The following is an 18,100-nucleotide window of genomic DNA, read 5'->3' on the forward strand; positions in this document are numbered from 1 at the left end:
TCCATCCATCCATCCATCCATCCATCCATCCATCCATCCATCCATCCATCCATCCATCCATCCATCCATCCCATGAAGTCCCTCCTGTGCTGGCTTTCCTCACCTCTTCCCAATGTTCTCCATGGCTGGTTTTGACTCTGGAGGTTCAGAACTTTTCTCTGACCTCAGATCCTGGAGGGAGCTGTCCCACTCAGCCCTGCAAGGCCAGGGCCCCATTTCCCTGAGCTCCCAGGGCCCCACCTCCCCAGGCTCCCAGCCCCTCCTTACTGGCTTTGGATGGGGTGGGGTACGCGGCGCTGCTCAGCTTCTTCAGCTCTGGGCAGTTGAATTTCTCTCTGATGGGGTCCAGCAGTTTGTTCAGGGCCACTTCCACAGAGTTCTTCAGGTCTCCAGGGTGCACAACCTGTGTCAGGACAAAGATGTTCCTGTCTTGAGGCCACGGGTGGGAACTGGAGACCAAACAGGGTGGGAAGATGAATCCCAAACCTGTGACCTGATTCCCCTTGGACATCAGAAGTTTCTGGACACTTCTGCCTCCAGCCTCTGCTGGGAACAGCTGGGAAGGGTTAAACTGCTGCTCTGCTGCAGGCTGTGGCTGATCTGGTGCTGTCCTGAACTCACACCCTTCACTCATCCTCTCTCCTCTGGGCTCTCCTGCCTGGGAGCATCCCACACTGCCAGGCCACACTCCACACCTCCTCCCAGTGTAGATTTCCATCTCCCAGTGCTCCCAGATTATTCCCAGGAACCTCAGGCAGAAGGTTCAGCCCCTCCCAGCACTCACCTGCTCAGCAAAGTCCTTCTCCAGGGCCTCGTAGGCCGTGTAGGTTTTGTTTCCTCCCCATTTTTCCTCTCGCAGGACCACAAACTCTGGGACAAAACAGGTTTTAAAGCTCACATTAATTAACTCAAGGCTCAGCCAAACCACTGACCCCATCCAGGTGGCACTCAGGGACAGCCTTGTCTCAGGGGACACACTCCTGTCCCCTCCTCCTATCCACAGCCCAGCGTGGCGAGCCCCTCACCTGACTTGAGGGGGAAGAGGACGTGCTTGATGAAGGAGAGGACACCGTTGTTCTCCACGTTCCCTGGCTCACAGAAAGCCTTCTTCAGCTTCTTCTTCACGTCCTCCTTGCGGTCCAGGAGATCAATCTTGGAGTCCTGCAGCAAGAGATTCCCTCAGCCAAGCTTTTACCCAAACTCATGCTGGAGCTGCTGCACCTTCTTAGAACCCATGGGAGTGGGGAGGGAGAGCTCACCTCCCCTGGGGTGGTCCCCTCTCAGCCCCCTGCCACCAAGCTGTCCCCCCAGAGCCCCCTGAGCACAGCCAGATCCAGCACCAACCTCTTCTGACGAGCTCATTTTGCTGCCTGTCAGCCCAGGAACCATGGGGTTCATCAAATGGACACGCTTGGCATAGCCCAGGGAAGGGAGGTACTGGGAAAGCACAAGGAGGCAAGTGAGAGACAATCCTGGTTCAGCCTGAAGTCACAATCCCTGTTTGCTCCTGGCTCCAGGTGACTTTGGGATCTGGGCTAATCCAGAGTCACAGCCAGGGATGTGTGGCTGCACAGAGCACAGGAGCAGCACAGGGAGCTGGGACAACCACCAAAACCCCACACACTTCTCCCAGAGGACTGGGGAGTGGCCCAGCCCTCCCTCAGGCCCCAGCCTGGCACAAACCTCCCCATTCCTGACCTTCTCTGCAAAGGTGAAGATCTTCCTCTGATCCACCCCTCCAAACTGCGCGTCCACCTTGAGATACTCCTCATCCAACGCCTGTGGAGAGACACAGAACAGTCCTGCCTGTCCCCCAGCCTCTCCTGGGGCACTCCCAGCCAGGCGAGCTCAGGAACATTCCAGGCTGTTTGCTGGAACAGCTGCTCCGTGCTCAGGCCAGCCTGTGTGCCACCGCCAGCTGTGACACTGGGGTGACAACCACGACCTTGGCACTCAGCCCCAAACACCCCCGTGGGCCTGGCACTGCCAGCACCGCCCTGGCCACCACCCCTGCCTCACCTGCAGGCCTGGGTAGAGCAAACCACTCAGCAAGGGGTGCTCCACCTGCTTCACCACCTCTGCCCCGGCCTTCTTGGCGTCGTGCTGCGTCACCACCGAGGAGAGGCGGTACACGTCCAGGGTGTACTCCCTGTGGGGACAGCTCTGTCACCAGGGGCATGGGACAGCCCTGAGGGCTGCTCCTGCCCACAGCTCTGTCACAGGGACAGCCCTGAGAGCTGCTCCTGCCCACAGCTCTGTCACCACGGGTATGGGGACAGTCCTGAGAGCTGCTCCTGCCCACAGCTCTGTCACCAGGGGCATGGGACAGCCCTGAGGGCTGGACAGCCCCGAGAGCTGCTCCTGCCCAACAGCACTGTCACCACAGGCATGGGGACAGCCCTGAGAGCTGCTCCTGGCCACAGCTCTGTCACAGGGACAGCCCTGAGAGCTGCTCCTGCCCACAGCTCTGTCACAGGGACAGCTCTCACAGCTGCTCCTGGCCACACTGACAGGGTACAAAGCCTGCAGGCGCCTCCTGGATATTATATATTTTAGGGATAATACTAAATTATACATAATAGTATTAGATACCTATATACATCTGTAAAAATATGTAATATGCAATAAACTATAATATAATAATATAATATAACATACTAATATATAATATCTATTATATAATATGATATAATATATAATGATATCTTATATATTATATACATTATATATTATATATATTACTATATGTTATTATATAATATATTAACTTTATATTTAATATAATTATATTATTATATATTATATTACATACACTATTATTATATAATACTATATTATATATTATAATATACTAATATATAATATCTATTATATAATATGTATAATATAATAATATAATATAACATACTAATATATAATATCTATTATATAATATGATATAATATATAATGATATCTTATATATTATATACATTATATATTATATATATTACTATATGTTTTAATTTATATAATATTTTATATATAATATAATATAATATAATATAATATAATATAATATAATATAAATCATGTTATATTATATTACATTACATTATTTATGTGTATATACACACACACACAATATTAGATACTCCTAATAAACCCCTACTTTTTTCTCCAACTCCCCCAGCCTGCAGCGCTGCAGCGCAGCCCCAAGGCCCCGTCCCTGCCCGGGGCTCACTTGCTGAGCTGGTAGTCCGTGCCGCGCACGAACGTGAGCTTGTCCAGGGGCACCCCGATGCTCTCCAGCATGGCCTTGATGACGTGCTCGTAGTAGCGCGTGCGCAGCTCCAGCAGCTCCCACGGAGCCTTCATGTTGTCCAGGTAGGCGTGGAGGTCAGCGAAGAGGATTGTCACCTGGCAGGGGACAGCGCGTCAGGGCAGCCGTCCCTGCAGGGTGGGACCGGGGGGCCCAGCAGGGCGGCCCTGCCCCACCTCGCAGCCGGCCTTGAGGAAATCCGCGATCTTGGACATGGGCACGAAGTAAGCCACGTGCGGCTTGCCCGTGGTGGCGGTGCCCCAGTAGATCCTCAGCTCGCGCTCCTGCAGGATGGACAGCAGCTTGTCCTCGCCCAGCACCTCCTGGCAGGGGACAGAACACGGGGAGCTGCAGGGACACATCGCGAGGGGCACATCCCGAGGGTCACACATCTGCTGGGACACTCCGTGAGGGACACATCCCGAGAGTCACATCCCGAGGGTCACATCTCCAGGAACACTCCCCGCGGGTCACATCCCGAGGGACACACCATGAGGGACACATCCCGAGGGTCACATCCCGAGGGACACATCCCGGCCTTGCCCCCTCAGATCCCCATCCCGGCCGCGGTCCTGCCCCGCTCCCCCTCTCCCACCCCAACCGCCCCCGCCCAGCCTCAGCCACCCCGCCCACCCCCAGTTCCTCCGCCGGACCCCGACCCAGCCCCGCTCGTCCCTCACACCCAGCCCCGCTCGTCCCTCGGGCCCAGCCCCGCTCGTCCCTCGGGCCCAGCCCCGCTCGTCCCCTCGGGCCCAGCCCCGGCCCCATCGGCCTCCCGGTACCTGCAGGTTCCGCGTGATGAGCTGATATTTCTCCTGCGGGCCGGGCGCGGGCTCCATGGCGGCGGCTGCAGGGCAGGACAGGCGGTTACCGGAGCCCGGTTCCCCCCGGTTCCCCCCGGTTCGCCCCGGTTCCCCCCGGTTCCCGTTCCCCGTTCCCCGCCCGGCCCCACCGACCTGCCCCGGGTTGCATCAGCCCCGCTCGGCGCTCCCCTGCCGCGCCTGGGCCTGCCGAGCGCCGAGCTGCCGATGCAACCAGAGGGGGAAGCAAGGGGGGCGCGCTCCTCCAATCAGAGAGCGCCTCGCGCGGCAAGGGGCCCGCGCTGCACCAATCAGAGGGCGCCTCGCGCTCGCGGGGGCGTGGCCTTGGCGCCGTTAAGATGGCGGCGGGTGAGCGCCTTTCCCGCCAGGCCCGGCCGGGCCGCGGCCGCTGCTGCTCTCAGCGGAATTTAATTCCCCCTCGTTTGTCTGGGGCGGTTTTACCCCTTTCTTCCCGTGGCTCGGGGAGCTCCCTGCGGTCGGGCCGGGAGGAGGAGCCGGGGCGGGGCGGGGCCCGCCTTGGGGCGGTGCCGTTGAGGCGCCGGTTGGGCGGTGCCCGCTGAGGGACGCGGCCGGTGTGGGATGGAAACCCTCGGTGAGGGCAGAGCGGGGCGATGCCGCCTCCTGAGGTTTAGCTCTGCACGGGGAAAGGCTCCGGGGTGAGCCAAGTGCGGGTGTCGGTGTCTAAGGGGGCTCCCCTGAGGGGACAGGACACGGGAGATGGGATACCGGGAAAAATCCCTCTCTGTGAGGGCAGTGAGGTCCTGGCATAGATTGTTCCCAGAAGCTGATGCCTTGTGAAGGCCGAGCTAAAACACAGGCTAGGCAAAATTAAAGGATAAAGTAGGGATTTATTAAAAGGCCTCAATGGATCCACCTTGGGCAGCACAAGAGCCCAGGCAGGGCTGCACCCAAATGAAGGATTTTGTGTGAGTGTCTCAATGACTAATTCCCTGACAGGGCTCCTCTTCCTTTGCTCGGTTTTTCCCAACCCAAAAAAAGATTATTTTTTTCAAAAAATGTGTTTATTTGTATCTCTGAAGGGCGGAGGTGGGGGTTGAGACACTTGGAGGATTTATTTAACTGCTCTGCAGCTGAAGGCTGTGATTTGGGATTCCTGGGCTCTGCTGTGGGGGACTGGCAGCAGTTTGGGAGGAGAGGGCACAGCCTGAGGGGGTTTCCACTGCTGGGACCTAAACCAGTCAAGAACAGAGATCAAATTGTGGTGGTTTTGCCTTCCCTGTTAAATTCCAGGGTTTTTGGGGCCCAGCTGAGTTCCTTTCACCGAGCGTGTCGCTTCTGCTGGCAGGTTGGAGCTGATTCCTGATTCCCTCTCGGGAAGGGCTGACCAAGGGCCGGCAGAGCAGCAGCAGAGCCCGTGGAGCTGGAAGCAGAGCTGCAGGAAGGCATGGCAGAGGGCTGCCCTCCGTGGCCCGGGCTGTGCCAGGGCCCCAGGCAGGAGCCAGCCCCCAGGGCCAAGAGGCTCTCGGACTCCGCGGCGCAGCCGCAGGCCCTGCAGTCAGCCAAGAAGGCCTGCGTGCTCAGCCCTGAGTGCAGCACCCCCAGCCCAGCAGGGAACCCTCTGCTGCCTTCCCCAGGCTCTGGCTGCTCCCTTCTCCTGGACGAGAGCGGGCAGGAGGAGCTGGGGGCAGGTTTTGCTGTGTCCAGGTACGACGACGTGGCCATTTCCCTGGACATCAGCCGCTGCTTCGACGACAGCGAGCTGGATGATTCCCTGCTGGAGCTGTCAGGCAGCGAGAAAGGGAATTCTCCCTTTGACTACACCGAGGAGGAGATCCAGGAAATCCTGGCGGATGATTCCGTGGAGGCTGAGCAGCAGCAGCTGGCTGCTGAAAGCCACCTGAGCCAAAGTGAGAGTGGGAAGAGCGAGCAGGCGCAGAGCGGCGGCTGTGAGGCCTCGGAGCTCACACAGGAAGCAAAGGAGCCCCAGGAGCATCCCTCAGGCAGCTCGGGGTGTGATCCTGGATTTTTGGGTGGCGCTGCTGCTCTGGATGGGGCTCAGAGGCTGCAGCAGGAGCTGGACCTTGACCTGCAGGAGCTGCTGAGCCTGAGCCCGTTCGCCGGCGCCGATGAGGCTCTGGAGGAACACAGCCTGGAAAGAGAAACTTTGGATGCCATGATAGATGATTGCTTGGGATATTCCACAGCTGCTGGGAGCTGCCTTCCTGAAATATCCTCAGAAAGGGTGATGCCTAAAGGCCAGGAAGGCCTGGCTCAGGGTTGCCTGGGAAAATCCCTGCTCTCATCCGGCCTTCCCTGTGGCCAGAGCAGAGGGAATGAGAGTCCAGCATTTGTGCTGCCACGCAAAAAAGAACTTCCCAAAGCAACAATGAGCTGTTTGTCACGGAAATCAGGCTCTCCAGAGGATGCTGAAGGGGAATTCAGAGGAGCTGAGCAGCCTCCAGGCAGCACTAAAGTAAACTCACATCTTCATTCTTGGAACTTGAATGTTTTTAATCCCATCCCTTTGGATTTGTCCATGTGCACACAAGTGCTGTGTTGATACAGGGGAGGTTTTTCAAGTAAATTTTTATATAACTCTATAAGTAAAACTTACATGGGAAAGTTTTATTACGTGTTAATCCCCTTTTTCCTTCCCTTTCCAGTTAAGGGACACAGCTGTAGGCCAGAGTGGGCAGGAAGAGCCACCCACTTGGAAGAAAAGTGGCAAAGTAATTCCTGTCCCACAGGAGGAGGAAGAAAGGTAATTTCTTAGGAAATCTGCACTTTAAAAACCATCCCAGCTGTTTCCTCCACCACTTTGAGGAACACCACGTGTGTTGCTGAGTTTATTTCTATTTTTAAATTAAATCCCACTGAAACAGTGGTGAAAGCAAGAAACATTTCACCCTGTAAGACACTGGAAGAGGGGAAAGAATATCGGGGAGTGGGAAAGGAGGTGGGTCAGGCAGTTTTGGGCCGCGCTCTGCAGGCAGGAGAGGGGATGGCACGTTCGTGCCTCCCTGGCTGCTCCTCCCGGCGCCGCTCCCTGCAGGTGGCAGCAGCAGAGCGGCTCGGGGGTTGCTCCTGCTCTTCCCCGCTCCTGGGAGCTGCACATCGGGGCTTCCCCCCTCATTCTGAGCCTTGCTGTTGTGTGGAAAAGAGCTGTTTTCTGCTTTCGAGAGCTCCCTGCGGGCTCCCCTTGTGGTCAGCAGGGCAGTGAGCGCCTGGGTGGCTCAGCTGCTTTGCTCTCGGCGTGGTTGATCTTTGGCAGCTTGACTCAAATAAATACTTCCATTCTTTCAATCCCGGAACAGTGCTACAAGAATGCCACATCTGCCATAGTTCTGCAGGGCTCTTTGCCCTCTCTGTGAACTGTAACCTAATTTAACAAATAACCTAAAAAAATAAATTAACACCATTTATTATTTTCAAGGCCAAAACAACGGACCTGCATTTCAGAAGCACAGCCTGAGCAAAAGAGACGTTTCTCTCCAGGCTGTGCCAATCCAAGTGAGGAAAGGTGTGGCTATTACCTCAGGTAACCCCCAGGTGGGATGGGAGAGGCTGGTGGGGAGGGGAAAATTCATCTCCTGGCTGGACTGGAGTTCTTTATTTGGAGTGTGTTTGTTTTCAGAAGGGAATAAAAAGTGCCTGTGACACTTTTGTGCACTGCCATGCACAAAATTCCTGCACAGGAATCAGCCTGGCTCCAGGGCTGGCTCAGAGGAGTTTTACAGATATCTGGGAAATATTTTGAAGGGGGTTTGGTGTGAAAAATCAAGGATGCTACCAAAAGCAGGTTTGTATTCCATGGGAAAAGCTGAGCTGAGCCCTGCCTTGTTCTGTTGGGGATTAACTTGGTCTTGTCAGTTGACAACTGCCCCAGAATCATCAACATTGGAAAACACCTCCAAGAACATCAAGTTCCCACCTCATCACCAGCCCAGAGCACTGAGTGCCACCGCCAGGACTCCCTGAAACCTCACACTGGGGGAATCTTGAGCCCAAGTGCTGAGATTTGGATTCAGACTGGGGGAATCTTGAGCTCAAATGCTGAGGTTTGGGCTCACACTGGGGGAAATGAACTCAAATGTTGAGATTTGGACTCACACTGGGGGAATCTTGAGCTCAAGTGCTGAGGTTTGGATTCAAACTGGAGGAACTGAGCTCAAGTTTTTAGACTCAGACTGTGGGAATCTTGAGCTCAAGTGCTGAGATTTGGGTTTATTTTTGACACCTTCTGTGTTGGCTCAGTGGTGTCATCCAAGAGCCACTGGCTGTGGGGGTGTGGAAAGGAAGGTGCTGAAGGGAGGTTTGGATTTCAGCTCACGGGGGCTGGGGGTGGTGCCAGATCTTTTCTGAGAGTCTAATTTAAAGTTTGGATTTTAAAAACAATGACTCCCCCCGGTAAACTCTCCCCAGTTAATCAGTATGAATCCCAGGGGACTGTCTCTAGGGATGTTATTGCAGCACTGGCAGGGGAATGTACACCCGTATTTTAATGGTTATGAGTAGAAATTAAAAAAAAAAAAAAGGGAGGGAGAGGAAGAACAGAGGAAATTCAAACCCCTGACCCTTCAAAGCCGCAGCATCAGGAGTTAGCCCTTGCAGCACCCCTGCTGGTGCCTCAGCAGCAGCACTGCAATCTGACCCCGGCTCTCAGAGCCTCTGCCCTCGCTGCCAGCGGGGAGATGGAGAGCACCACACCCCACCTGGATTCTGGACACAAAACAGCCCTTCACACCCCCCTGAGGTGAATTCTGGACACAAAACAGCCCTTCACACCCCCCTGAGGTGGATTCTGGACACAAAACACCCCTTCACACCCACCTGAGGTGAATTCTGGACACAAGACACCCCTTCACACCCCCTGAGGTGCTGAGCAGAGCACACTGCACCTGCTCGTGTCTCTGTCAGCTCCCGGGGTCCTTGGGCTCCTGGGGGCAGAGCTGGCTGTTCCTCTGGCTCTGCTCCAGGGCGTTTCCAGGTGCTTTCTGTCCCTTTGTGGTCGCCAGAACCTCAGGCCTTGTGAAGGCTGACCCAGAACAGAGGCCAGCTGCAGTTAAAGAATAAAGCAGGGATTTATTAAAAGGCTTCAGTGGCACTTTGGGCAGCACAAGAGCCCAGCCAGGGCTACACCCAAGGTGAACCAAAATGGTCACAAAATGCACAACTGGTCAGGGGGTCTCACTTTTATAAGTTCTGCTCCGTTTGCATATTGGAGTTAATTGTCCAATTAGAGCTTTAGCTGATGAAGTCCCATCCTTCTTGTTTTTCTCTCTTCAGTCCATGTTGTTTGTGCTCTTGGGCCTGAGATTTAGATCATTGGGCCTTGGTTTCCAGCTAGAGCAGGAATTGCTTTGTCTCCCTGCTCTGTGCAGAGAGCTCACCATCCCCTGATATGAATCTCAGAACTGCACACTAAAGCAGCACAGAATCTGAAAAATCTGAATGCTAAAACCTGATGCATCAGACTGGGATGTTCTGAGAGGCAAAATATTCTGGTAGCTTCCAGCCACGGCTCCCTGTGGTTATTTAGAGTGTTCATGGGTGCAGTAATTGCCATTTCTTGTGAGGCACAAGGAGCTGACAGTTGTGTGTGTGGAGCCTGCACTCAGGCAGGCAGCAGGAGCAGCTGCATCGCCACAGGGCTGCTTCCAGAGGATGAATCCAGCATAAGTAATGCAGAGGGGACAGGCAGGGAAAGCTAAAATGGCCTGTTTTCTCTTGCTTTCAGATTAAAAATGCAAGACGTATGTTGTGAGTCACAGAAAATCAGGCGAGGAGCTCTAAACGAGCCAGGCTGACAAGTGAAACTGAGCTCTCTTTTGCCTGGGAAGAACATTGTCTGTGATGCACACAATTTGATTTTCTTATTAGTGCAAACCTTTCTTATTGCAAATAGCTGTAGGCTTGGATCTCAGCCCGACGGGCAGCGTGGGCTGTGCCAGCTGTGGCAGGTGGAGAACTCCTGGCTGGGCTGGCAGTGCCCTGGGGGCTGTGCCCTGCCTGTGCCATCGCCATGGGAAATGCTGAGGGATCCCAAGGAATGCATGAAGGAAAATCAGCAGCTTTAGAGCCAGCAAGGGAATTCCTTCTGGGAAGCAGTAACTAATATATTGCTGCTACAAATCTTCAGCTCTGTTTTGAGTTGCAAATCTCCTGGCATTTGTCTCAGGGTAATGTTTGCTTTGCTATCCCATCTTTTACGTAATCTGGCTGTTCTTCCTTGGATCCTGGCTCTTGCTGCTGTGCTGTCTGAGGGAATTCCAAGCTGGCTACAGGAGAGATTTTGTCTTTTCCCTCATCTGCACGCTGCCTTGCACTTGCAGGAAATAGAATTTCCATAGATATAAATACAACTTCCATATATATCAAATCAATTTTTCATATATATAGCTTTTATGTCTGCATATATCTCATACATATTCTTACACTGGGTGATTGAGTGCTAAACAGGCTTGGAACTCAGCCCGAGTTCAGCGTGGGCTGTGCCAGCTGTGGCAGGTGGAGAGCTCCTGGCTGGGCTGGCAGTGCCCTGGGGGCTGTGCCCTGCCTGTGCCATCGCCATGGGAAATGCTGAGGGATCCCAAGGAATCCATGAAGGAAAATCAGCAGCTTTAGAGCCAGCAAGGGAATTCCTTCTGGGAAGCAGTAACTAATATATTGCTGCTACAAATCTTCAGCTCTGTTTTGAGTTGCAAATCTCCTGGCATTTGTCTCAGGGTAATGTTTGCTTTGCTATCCCATCTTTTACGTAATCTGGCTGTTCTTCCTTGGATCCTGGCTCTTGCTGCTGTGCTGTCTGAGGGAATTCCAAGCTGGCTACAGGAGAGATTTTGTCTTTTCCCTCATCTGCACGCTGCCTTGCACTTGCAGGAAATAGAATTTCCATAGATATAAATACAACTTCCATATATATCAAATCAATTTTTCATATATATAGCTTTTATGTCTGCATATATCTCATACATATTTTTACACTGGGTGATTGAGTGCTAAAAGTCACACTGACTAGTTGGAAAAAAATCCTTTTATATTCAGAATAAACTTCTCACATTGAGCCATCTCCAGTGTATTGGGAGAGAACCCCGTGGCTCGACTTGTGCTTCCTCTCATTCTGCTTTCTAGATGCTGTTAAATCCTAATATATTCATTTATTTGCAGCTTCCCCTAAGAATTGAAATGCTGCTGAGGCTGTGCTGGAGCAGATGTAAAAATGAGCTGTGATTTGAGCATCTGCTTGGCAATGGGGGGCTGATAATTGACCACGCAAGATTTCTGCCAGCTGACCATTTGTCAGTGTTTGCACTTTGTTATTGCCCTTTATCCAGCAGTAAATGGAATGATTTCCTTCCTGATGAGATCCTCCTTGGCAAGTCTGGGGCTGGATCAGCTACACCAATAATGAGGCTCCTGGAACTCTGTTATTTGGAGCAGAATCACAGAATGGCTGGGCTTGGAAGGGACCTTAGGGATGATCCTGTTCCACCCCTGCCATCAGCAGGGAACCTTCCAGTGCTGCAGGCACCTCGGGAAGCTGAGCTGGCTCCAGCCTGACCTCCATCCATTTCTTTTCCCAACCAGGACTCCATCAGGAGCTCTCCTTGAGGCTTGTGTGCTTGCTAGAGGGTTTTGATGCTTTTAGAAATTTCATCAGACTTTCTCACAACCTGGCAGAAACCTGATAAATTATTTCCTTGGATCTCCCTGGAATCAAAGGGAGTGAAGGAGGAAATACCTTATAAAGAGGCACGAACCATCTGGTTTTACTGTAATAACAAAGATCAATATCTTAAAAAAACCAGACAGTGTGTTTAAGGTGATGGAAAGGGAGAGCAGTGTCAGGGAACAGATGGAGAAACAAATCTGTGAAATACAAATGAACTCTTTGCTAGCAGACTCTGCCTTGAAAGACTCTGGGCTCTTGATTGATGCTGAGCTGGCTGAGGAGAAGGAAAAACCTTAATCTTGAAGCAGTTTTTACCTGCCCAAATTAATTTTGCTTGGATGGAGAGTGGGCAGGGAAGGTGCAGGGCTGGGGCTGTGCTGGCATAAAAGAAAAATTCCATTTAGTGGCTGAGCTCAGGGGGGAGATTTCACTTCAAAGCAAATGAAATCCACCTCCAAACCCTAAATTTCAAGAGATGTGGGATGAAGTAAGAATTGATAAAGTGGATTTCTAAGTTCATGGTGAGGGGAGTAAGAACTTCCCTGTGTTCGGAGTGGGAAACTTCTGGTCCAGGGCCTTTTCTAGTAGCAAATCTGAAATAATCTGAGCTCCTGGTTCCTAAATGAGTGGAACTTGCCTGAAAACCTGATCCCAAATCTGTAGTTTGGTCTTGACTGCTGTGGAAGGAATGAGGACGTGCCCAAGGAGAAAGAACTCCAGAGGTTTTAAGCACTGTGCTGAGTTTCTCCAGCCCCCTTTCCTCAGGCCAAAAATACCTCTGAGCCCTGGGGTGGAATGGTGAGGCACTGGGAGAAGTTCCTCCACATATTTGCTGGGATTAATCTGCCCCTGGGACTTCCCCTCTTGGAGAGGAGCTCCAATCTTTTCCTGGAGTGAGTCAGGGTGAGAGTTTGTCCAAGTCCTTTCTCTCCTCAGGGGTGAAAAGTGCACCCCTGGCAGCAGGAAATGTTCCCTCTGTTTTTATGACCCCTTTCACCTCTGACTCAGAAGGCCAAGGGAGGGAAATGAGATGTAGGAAGGCTCAAAATCTGTCAAATGAAGTTGTGATTTCTTCCACACTTGCTGCAGACAATGGGAACTGCTGTGTACAGTGAGAGTTTGCCTTGGAGAACCTCCCTTCCTCCCACACAGCCCATGGATTTCTCAAGAAAAACTTCGAAGAATCCCTTCTAGAAGTGTCAGTTTTTGGCAAGAAGCTGTTCCTTTGGGTGAGCAGGAGCTGATCCTGCAGCTCCTGAAGGAGGCTGGGAGTGCTGGGAGAGGAGCTGTGATTCACATCCATCCCATGACTGCAGGATGGAAAATCCTTGGAGTTTGGACCCTGCTGTGCTGAGAGCCCCTGGGAAGGGCAGAATTCCAGGGAACTGGCCTTTCCCTGAGCTCTGGGTGCAATCCACACCAAGCTGCTTTGGTTGGAGCCCTTCTGCTCACTGCCTGTTCCTGCTGAGCAGTGCCAGTCAAACTGTCAGTGCCAGATGACAAGCCAGTGCCAGGCACTGCTCCTGCCCCCGAGCAGGTACCTGGGCAGTGCTCGTGCACGAGTGACCTCCGTGGCTGCATTCTGCAGTTCACAAATGTGATTTCCTCAGTTAGGCTCATCCCTGTGCATGAACAAGATCAAAAAGAGGCAGCAAAGTTGGGGTTTTTTTTAAACACAGATGGGACAAAGCTTTGCAGCACTCTGAGGCCTGCAGATAACCGAGTTCCTTGAAGTAGTTTGGGTTTTAATCTTGTTTTTCTGAGGCTGCCTGGAGTTGGTGGGGTTTTGTCTTGCTATTTCAGGATGTGCAAATGAGAGGATTTAAGGTGGGTGCAGCACTTTGTGAGGAAAATTTCCTTTTTGTTTGAAGTTGAACCTTCAGCCTTTGTGGTGGGCCAGGGAGAAGGAGCTTTGCAAAGAAGGGGACGAAGCAGCAGGCAGGATTCCTGAAAGGAACTTTGATCTTCTCACTTCTCAAGGTGCCTTCTGAGGATGTGGTTTCACTTTGAAAAGCTCCTACCAAGAGAATCAGGTACCAGCTGTGAGCACCAAGGAAATGGAGACTTGTTTTCAGAGCTGCTGCTGCTCCAGCCTCACCCAAATGCTCCTCTCGTGTTTATTTTAATTTTTTGACTGACTTTTTTTGCAGAAATTCCCCATATTCCAACCCACACCCAGTGGGTGAGCAAGAACTTGGCCAAACCACAATTTCCAGAGAATTCCTGAACACTTCCAGTGCACTCCCATTGGATTTTGCTGCTGGTTCTTGTTCTGCATTTAGAGGTGTTAATTGGTCTGGTTTTCAGTGGTTTGAAGTTCCATTTGTAACTTCTTCTGCAAAAGCATTTCATGAGGTTTGCACTTGAGTTTATAAATATTTTGCAGCTTTTAGATGTCTTTTTTTTCTTTCCTGTGCTACTGAGCAACTCCAAGTAAGTTGGAGGTGGATAGGTTGATCTCCCAATGTTCTTCCCAGGGGTGCCAGCAGGGCCTTGTGACTCCTTTAGGTATTTATAAGTGGAATTTTGGAGAGCAAATGAAGTTTATTCAGGCAGCAAATCATCTCATATTTTTACCATTGCAGTCTGATTATTTTTGGAGATCTTTTGGCCCATGTGATCTTAAAGAAATCGAAATTTCAGCTCAGTACTGAAGTTTTTTAACGTTGTGGTTCATAGATTTTATTCTGTGGCACCCAGAGTGGGACAGAACTTTGGAAAACAGGAAAAGTTCCTCCCTGCCCTGAATGTGCAGTGCCTGAGACAGGGAGAATGGAAATCATTTGAGGTGAAGCTTGGAGCAGAGCCTGGCTGCACAAAGTGCCAGAAATGCCAGAATGCAGGCAGGAGGAGCAGCACTCTGGGGCTGGGGCACGGCCTCTGTCAGGGCTGTGTGTCGGGTCCCTGGTGCCACCAGGGCCTCTCATGACCCCTGTAAATGTTATTTACAGAGAGCTGTGCATTGAGGGAGAGGAGAAATCCCTTGGAAGCACATGGGAGTTGGCAGCACGAGGTGGTTCATGGTTTTAAACCAGTGAACCCCACAAATTCAGGTTTTTGGGAAAGGAATCCCTTCCCTGTGGTCTGGGGACAGTTTCAGCTGATGTCCATGGAATCCCTGCGTGGTTTGGGTTCAGAGGAGCACAGAGATCATTCAGATGCTCTCAGTCAGGGCAGGGACACCTCCCACTGTACCAGCTGCTCCAGTCCCTGGCCTTGGACCCTTCCAGGGGTGGGAATGCTCAGCCAGCAGCTCCTGCCGTGCCAGGGAGGTGCTGGTGGTGGCTCCGAGTCTCCATCCCCTGGGGTTTGTGTTCCCTGGGAGTGCAGAGCTCTGCCACCACGCAGCTCTGCCCTTGGGGAAGGATTTCGGGCTGGGATTTCCTTCTTTGACTCTGCAAGTGATCCACATCTGGGTGGTGGAGAGAGGAGGGGTTGTGGATTGAGCCTCCATGCAAGGACAGAGTGGTTTTGCTGTTTGAGAGTAGCCAAGGGCCCCGCTGATGATTTTTGCTGTAGTAGAACCCAGTGATATCAATAAAAACTGGAATAAAACTGGCTTTGTGTGAGCCCTGCGTGAGCTCTGACGAAATGCCTCACAATTAAAAATTTAACAGTGTTCATCAATGCATTGCAGCCAGCTGGAAAACAACGAGACTGAAATGAAACCACTGTGTGGGGGCTTTTTTTGTGCCTTCCTCTCTAAAACTAACCAGCCCTTGCCTGTAAGGAGGAAGAAATTACATCCTCAAACGGGAAACAGTGAAAGCTGATAAAATTCTGCTTTGGTTTGGGAGGATATTTAGGTACAGAACAGGTCTGGATGGTATAAATAGGTTTTAATTAGTTGGTGGCATTAAAGGTGAGGGTTTTGTGAGTTCAAAAGGACAAAGATGCTGCAAAGTGTCAAATGGCATCGTGGGGCTCTGTCATTATTGCCACTCGATGGCTCTGCATCCAGCATGTCCAGATTCCAAGAAAAAAAGAGGATTTTTCTGGCTGCCAGCTTTGCTGCCTCCATCTGGGAATGTGAAATTCAAGCTGTGCCTTCCCCGCTGTGTCACTAATAATGAAGATTCTTCATTTGGAGCTTACTTAACCAAAACTGGGGCTGAAGGAGAAACCAGCTCCCTTTTCCTCCAGCCGTGTGGGCTGCAGCCCCACCGAGGAGGAGCAGCATCACTGGAACGCCTGAGGTCGCCAGACAATTCAAGAGGCACCAGATTTGTGGAGCAAACAGAAGATATTTCAGCATAACAAGCGCCTTGATGGGGCAGCTTTTTAACAAACTGGAAAAGCTGATTGAATTTGGTCAGCTCTGCTTCCAGACGAGGCTATAATAGCTCATTACACGATTTTTTAAATTTTTTTTTTCTTTTTTTTGCTGCAAATCTGGGGGAAATTCCATTTGGTGGAACATATGGTGTCATCTTCAGCTCTCTCCTCGGGAAGCTCAGGCCTCGCCGAGGTGCTGTGTTTTGCTGGGGGAAATGGCTGTGGCAGCTGTGACATTGGCTTTGGAGTGATGTCACCTCTCCCGTTTTGGCAAACGCTGCCACCAGCATCCCGCTCCTCTCCCTTGGCATCTCCATCAGCAGCTGAGATTGTGCTAACACTTCCCTCGTGTAGGTGTTTCCTCCTGGGTTTCTGTTGAAGTGGCAGGGACTCAAAGTGCCTCGTGTTGTCTTTTTGGGTTTTTTCCTGTGCCTGTGCCTGGTGGCCCGGGGGAGGGGGTGACAAGTGGCTGGGGCTGTGTTGTGAGTTGGAAGGACACGCTGTGCAGGATTGTTTGCTCCACACTTCCTCCCGCGGCTCCTCTTTGCTAAACTCGTGGGGGAGGAATCTATTGGTTAAATTGTACTTGTAGGCATAATATTGCAGGGCTGGGAGGGAGGGAGGAGAGCAATGCTGAACCAAACACGGCCTGGCTGTGCTGCCAGAGGTTTTGTTTGCAGCCCCCTGCTCCTGTTGTGCCCCAAATCTCTGCTCACTTGGGAATCGATGGGATTCATCCCGAGGCAGCTGAGGGGGCTTTGCTCTCAGACATGGGCAGGGAATCAGCCTCTCCGGGATCCCTGGCACAGCAGCCCACTCCCACTTGCTGCTTTTTAGTAATTGTGCCCCAAATCTCTGCTCACTTGGTTCTTGGGAATCGATGGGATTCATCCCGAGGCAGCTGAGGGGGCTTTGCTCTCAGACATGGGCAGGGAATCAGCCTCTCCGGGATCCCTGGCACAGCAGCCCACTCCCACTTGCTGCTTTTTAGTATTTCTTGAAAGCTCCTTTTTGCAGCTCCTGCTTCCAACAATGAGTCAAAATCAGCACTCGGGCGAAAAACACGTGGGGGAGGTGGGTGGTCTGGGGGGTGTGCGGTGCTGTGGCCCAGCATGACTTCCCCCGGGGTGTCTCGGGTTTATTTTTGCTGCTTCTCCTGCCTTTATTGACTGTAAAACACCTCAGGAGGATCTTTTGGCAGGCGCTGATGGGAGTGAGGTCTCTGTTCTAAAGATGGGTTTAGGTTGAGCTCCCACAGGGGCTGACTCTCCTGGGTCACAGTGGAATTTAGTACCCAGACAGCAGTTAAAGCTCTGATGTTTATGACCCTCTGAACAGCAGCGTTTTAAGTAACTTTATTCTCCTATAACCTTCTCCTAAAGTGTGGATTTACTCTTCAGTTCAGAGTGGCTGAAAAATTTCCTTCAAGGGAATCACTTTGAGTGTTTGGAGTCCCTGTCTGAGCTGAATTCTGCCAGCCCCCATTGTTTCTCCTCACAAATAACATTTCCTTACTCTCCAAGGCTGCAGTTGTGGGTTATCAAATGCAGGTTATCAAAATAACCCTGGCACCTCCTGCCACATGTGAATATTGAACTCTGCCCCACACTGACACTTTAGATTTAATTCTGCTCTACCAATGAGTGATCACATCTCTGGTAGGAAAGAAATAGCTTAAACCTGTCCCTAGGGAACAACAACTGTGGAAAAAAAGGGTTATGGTCTGAACTCCCAGGGACAAGTGGCTTTAAAAGCAGCCACACAACCCCCAAAGCTGCCAAATTAGCAGGCTGGATTTCCTCTGGAGCAGCTCTCTCAGGGCTGGCTGCCCCAGGATTAGGAGAGAGCATCTCCCTTATCATTTTGCACATGCTGTACCATCTGTCCTAAATCTCCCTTTGTAGGGCTGTGCATTCCAAATGCTATTTCTTCCTTGGGAGATAACAGACGTGGCTGGAGGATTTTGTTAGGTAGGGCTGGGGTGCTATTTATGCTGCAAGTTTTTTTTAGTCCTGCAGCCAGAACCAACTCTGAACCTCCCTGGGTTTCTCCACCCAGAAACTGAGAAAAT

At 51.6% G+C, this 18,100-nt stretch overlaps 2 protein-coding genes across 7 annotated transcripts in view; one reads left to right on the forward strand and one right to left on the reverse strand.

The window, feature by feature from the left end:
- Positions 1 to 4,349, reverse strand: part of YARS1 (tyrosyl-tRNA synthetase 1) — a 6,085-nt gene extending 1,736 nt beyond the window's left edge. Inside the window, exons 1-10 of the mRNA XM_039733507.1 lie at positions 4,257 to 4,349; positions 4,083 to 4,147; positions 3,477 to 3,623; positions 3,223 to 3,398; positions 2,020 to 2,149; positions 1,699 to 1,779; positions 1,345 to 1,437; positions 1,026 to 1,161; positions 785 to 870; positions 268 to 403 (exon numbers count right to left, since the gene is read on the reverse strand). Coding sequence (XP_039589441.1) covers positions 268 to 403; positions 785 to 870; positions 1,026 to 1,161; positions 1,345 to 1,437; positions 1,699 to 1,779; positions 2,020 to 2,149; positions 3,223 to 3,398; positions 3,477 to 3,623; positions 4,083 to 4,147; positions 4,257 to 4,272 — 1,066 coding nt within the window. The 5' untranslated portion in view covers positions 4,273 to 4,349. The remainder of the gene's footprint in view (positions 1 to 267; positions 404 to 784; positions 871 to 1,025; positions 1,162 to 1,344; positions 1,438 to 1,698; positions 1,780 to 2,019; positions 2,150 to 3,222; positions 3,399 to 3,476; positions 3,624 to 4,082; positions 4,148 to 4,256) is intronic.
- An 81-nt stretch (positions 4,350 to 4,430) lies between these two features.
- The window catches only part of LOC120513794, a 28,773-nt gene continuing 15,103 nt past the window's right edge, over positions 4,431 to 18,100 (forward strand). The window contains exons 1-5 of one of the 6 annotated variants that reach the window (XM_039733514.1): positions 4,431 to 4,469; positions 5,428 to 6,555; positions 6,746 to 6,843; positions 7,516 to 7,620; positions 12,844 to 13,293. In XM_039733514.1, coding sequence (XP_039589448.1) covers positions 5,527 to 6,555; positions 6,746 to 6,843; positions 7,516 to 7,620; positions 12,844 to 13,108 — 1,497 coding nt within the window. In that variant the 5' untranslated portion in view covers positions 4,431 to 4,469; positions 5,428 to 5,526 and the 3' untranslated portion in view covers positions 13,109 to 13,293. The other 5 variants (XM_039733512.1, XM_039733515.1, XM_039733517.1 and 2 more) reach the window with 5 other exon arrangements.

Source organism: Passer montanus, unplaced genomic scaffold, assembly GCF_014805655.1.
Source record: "Passer montanus isolate IOZ18808 unplaced genomic scaffold, ASM1480565v1 scaffold89, whole genome shotgun sequence".
In the NCBI taxonomy this organism is placed as follows: Eukaryota; Metazoa; Chordata; class Aves; order Passeriformes; family Passeridae; genus Passer; species Passer montanus.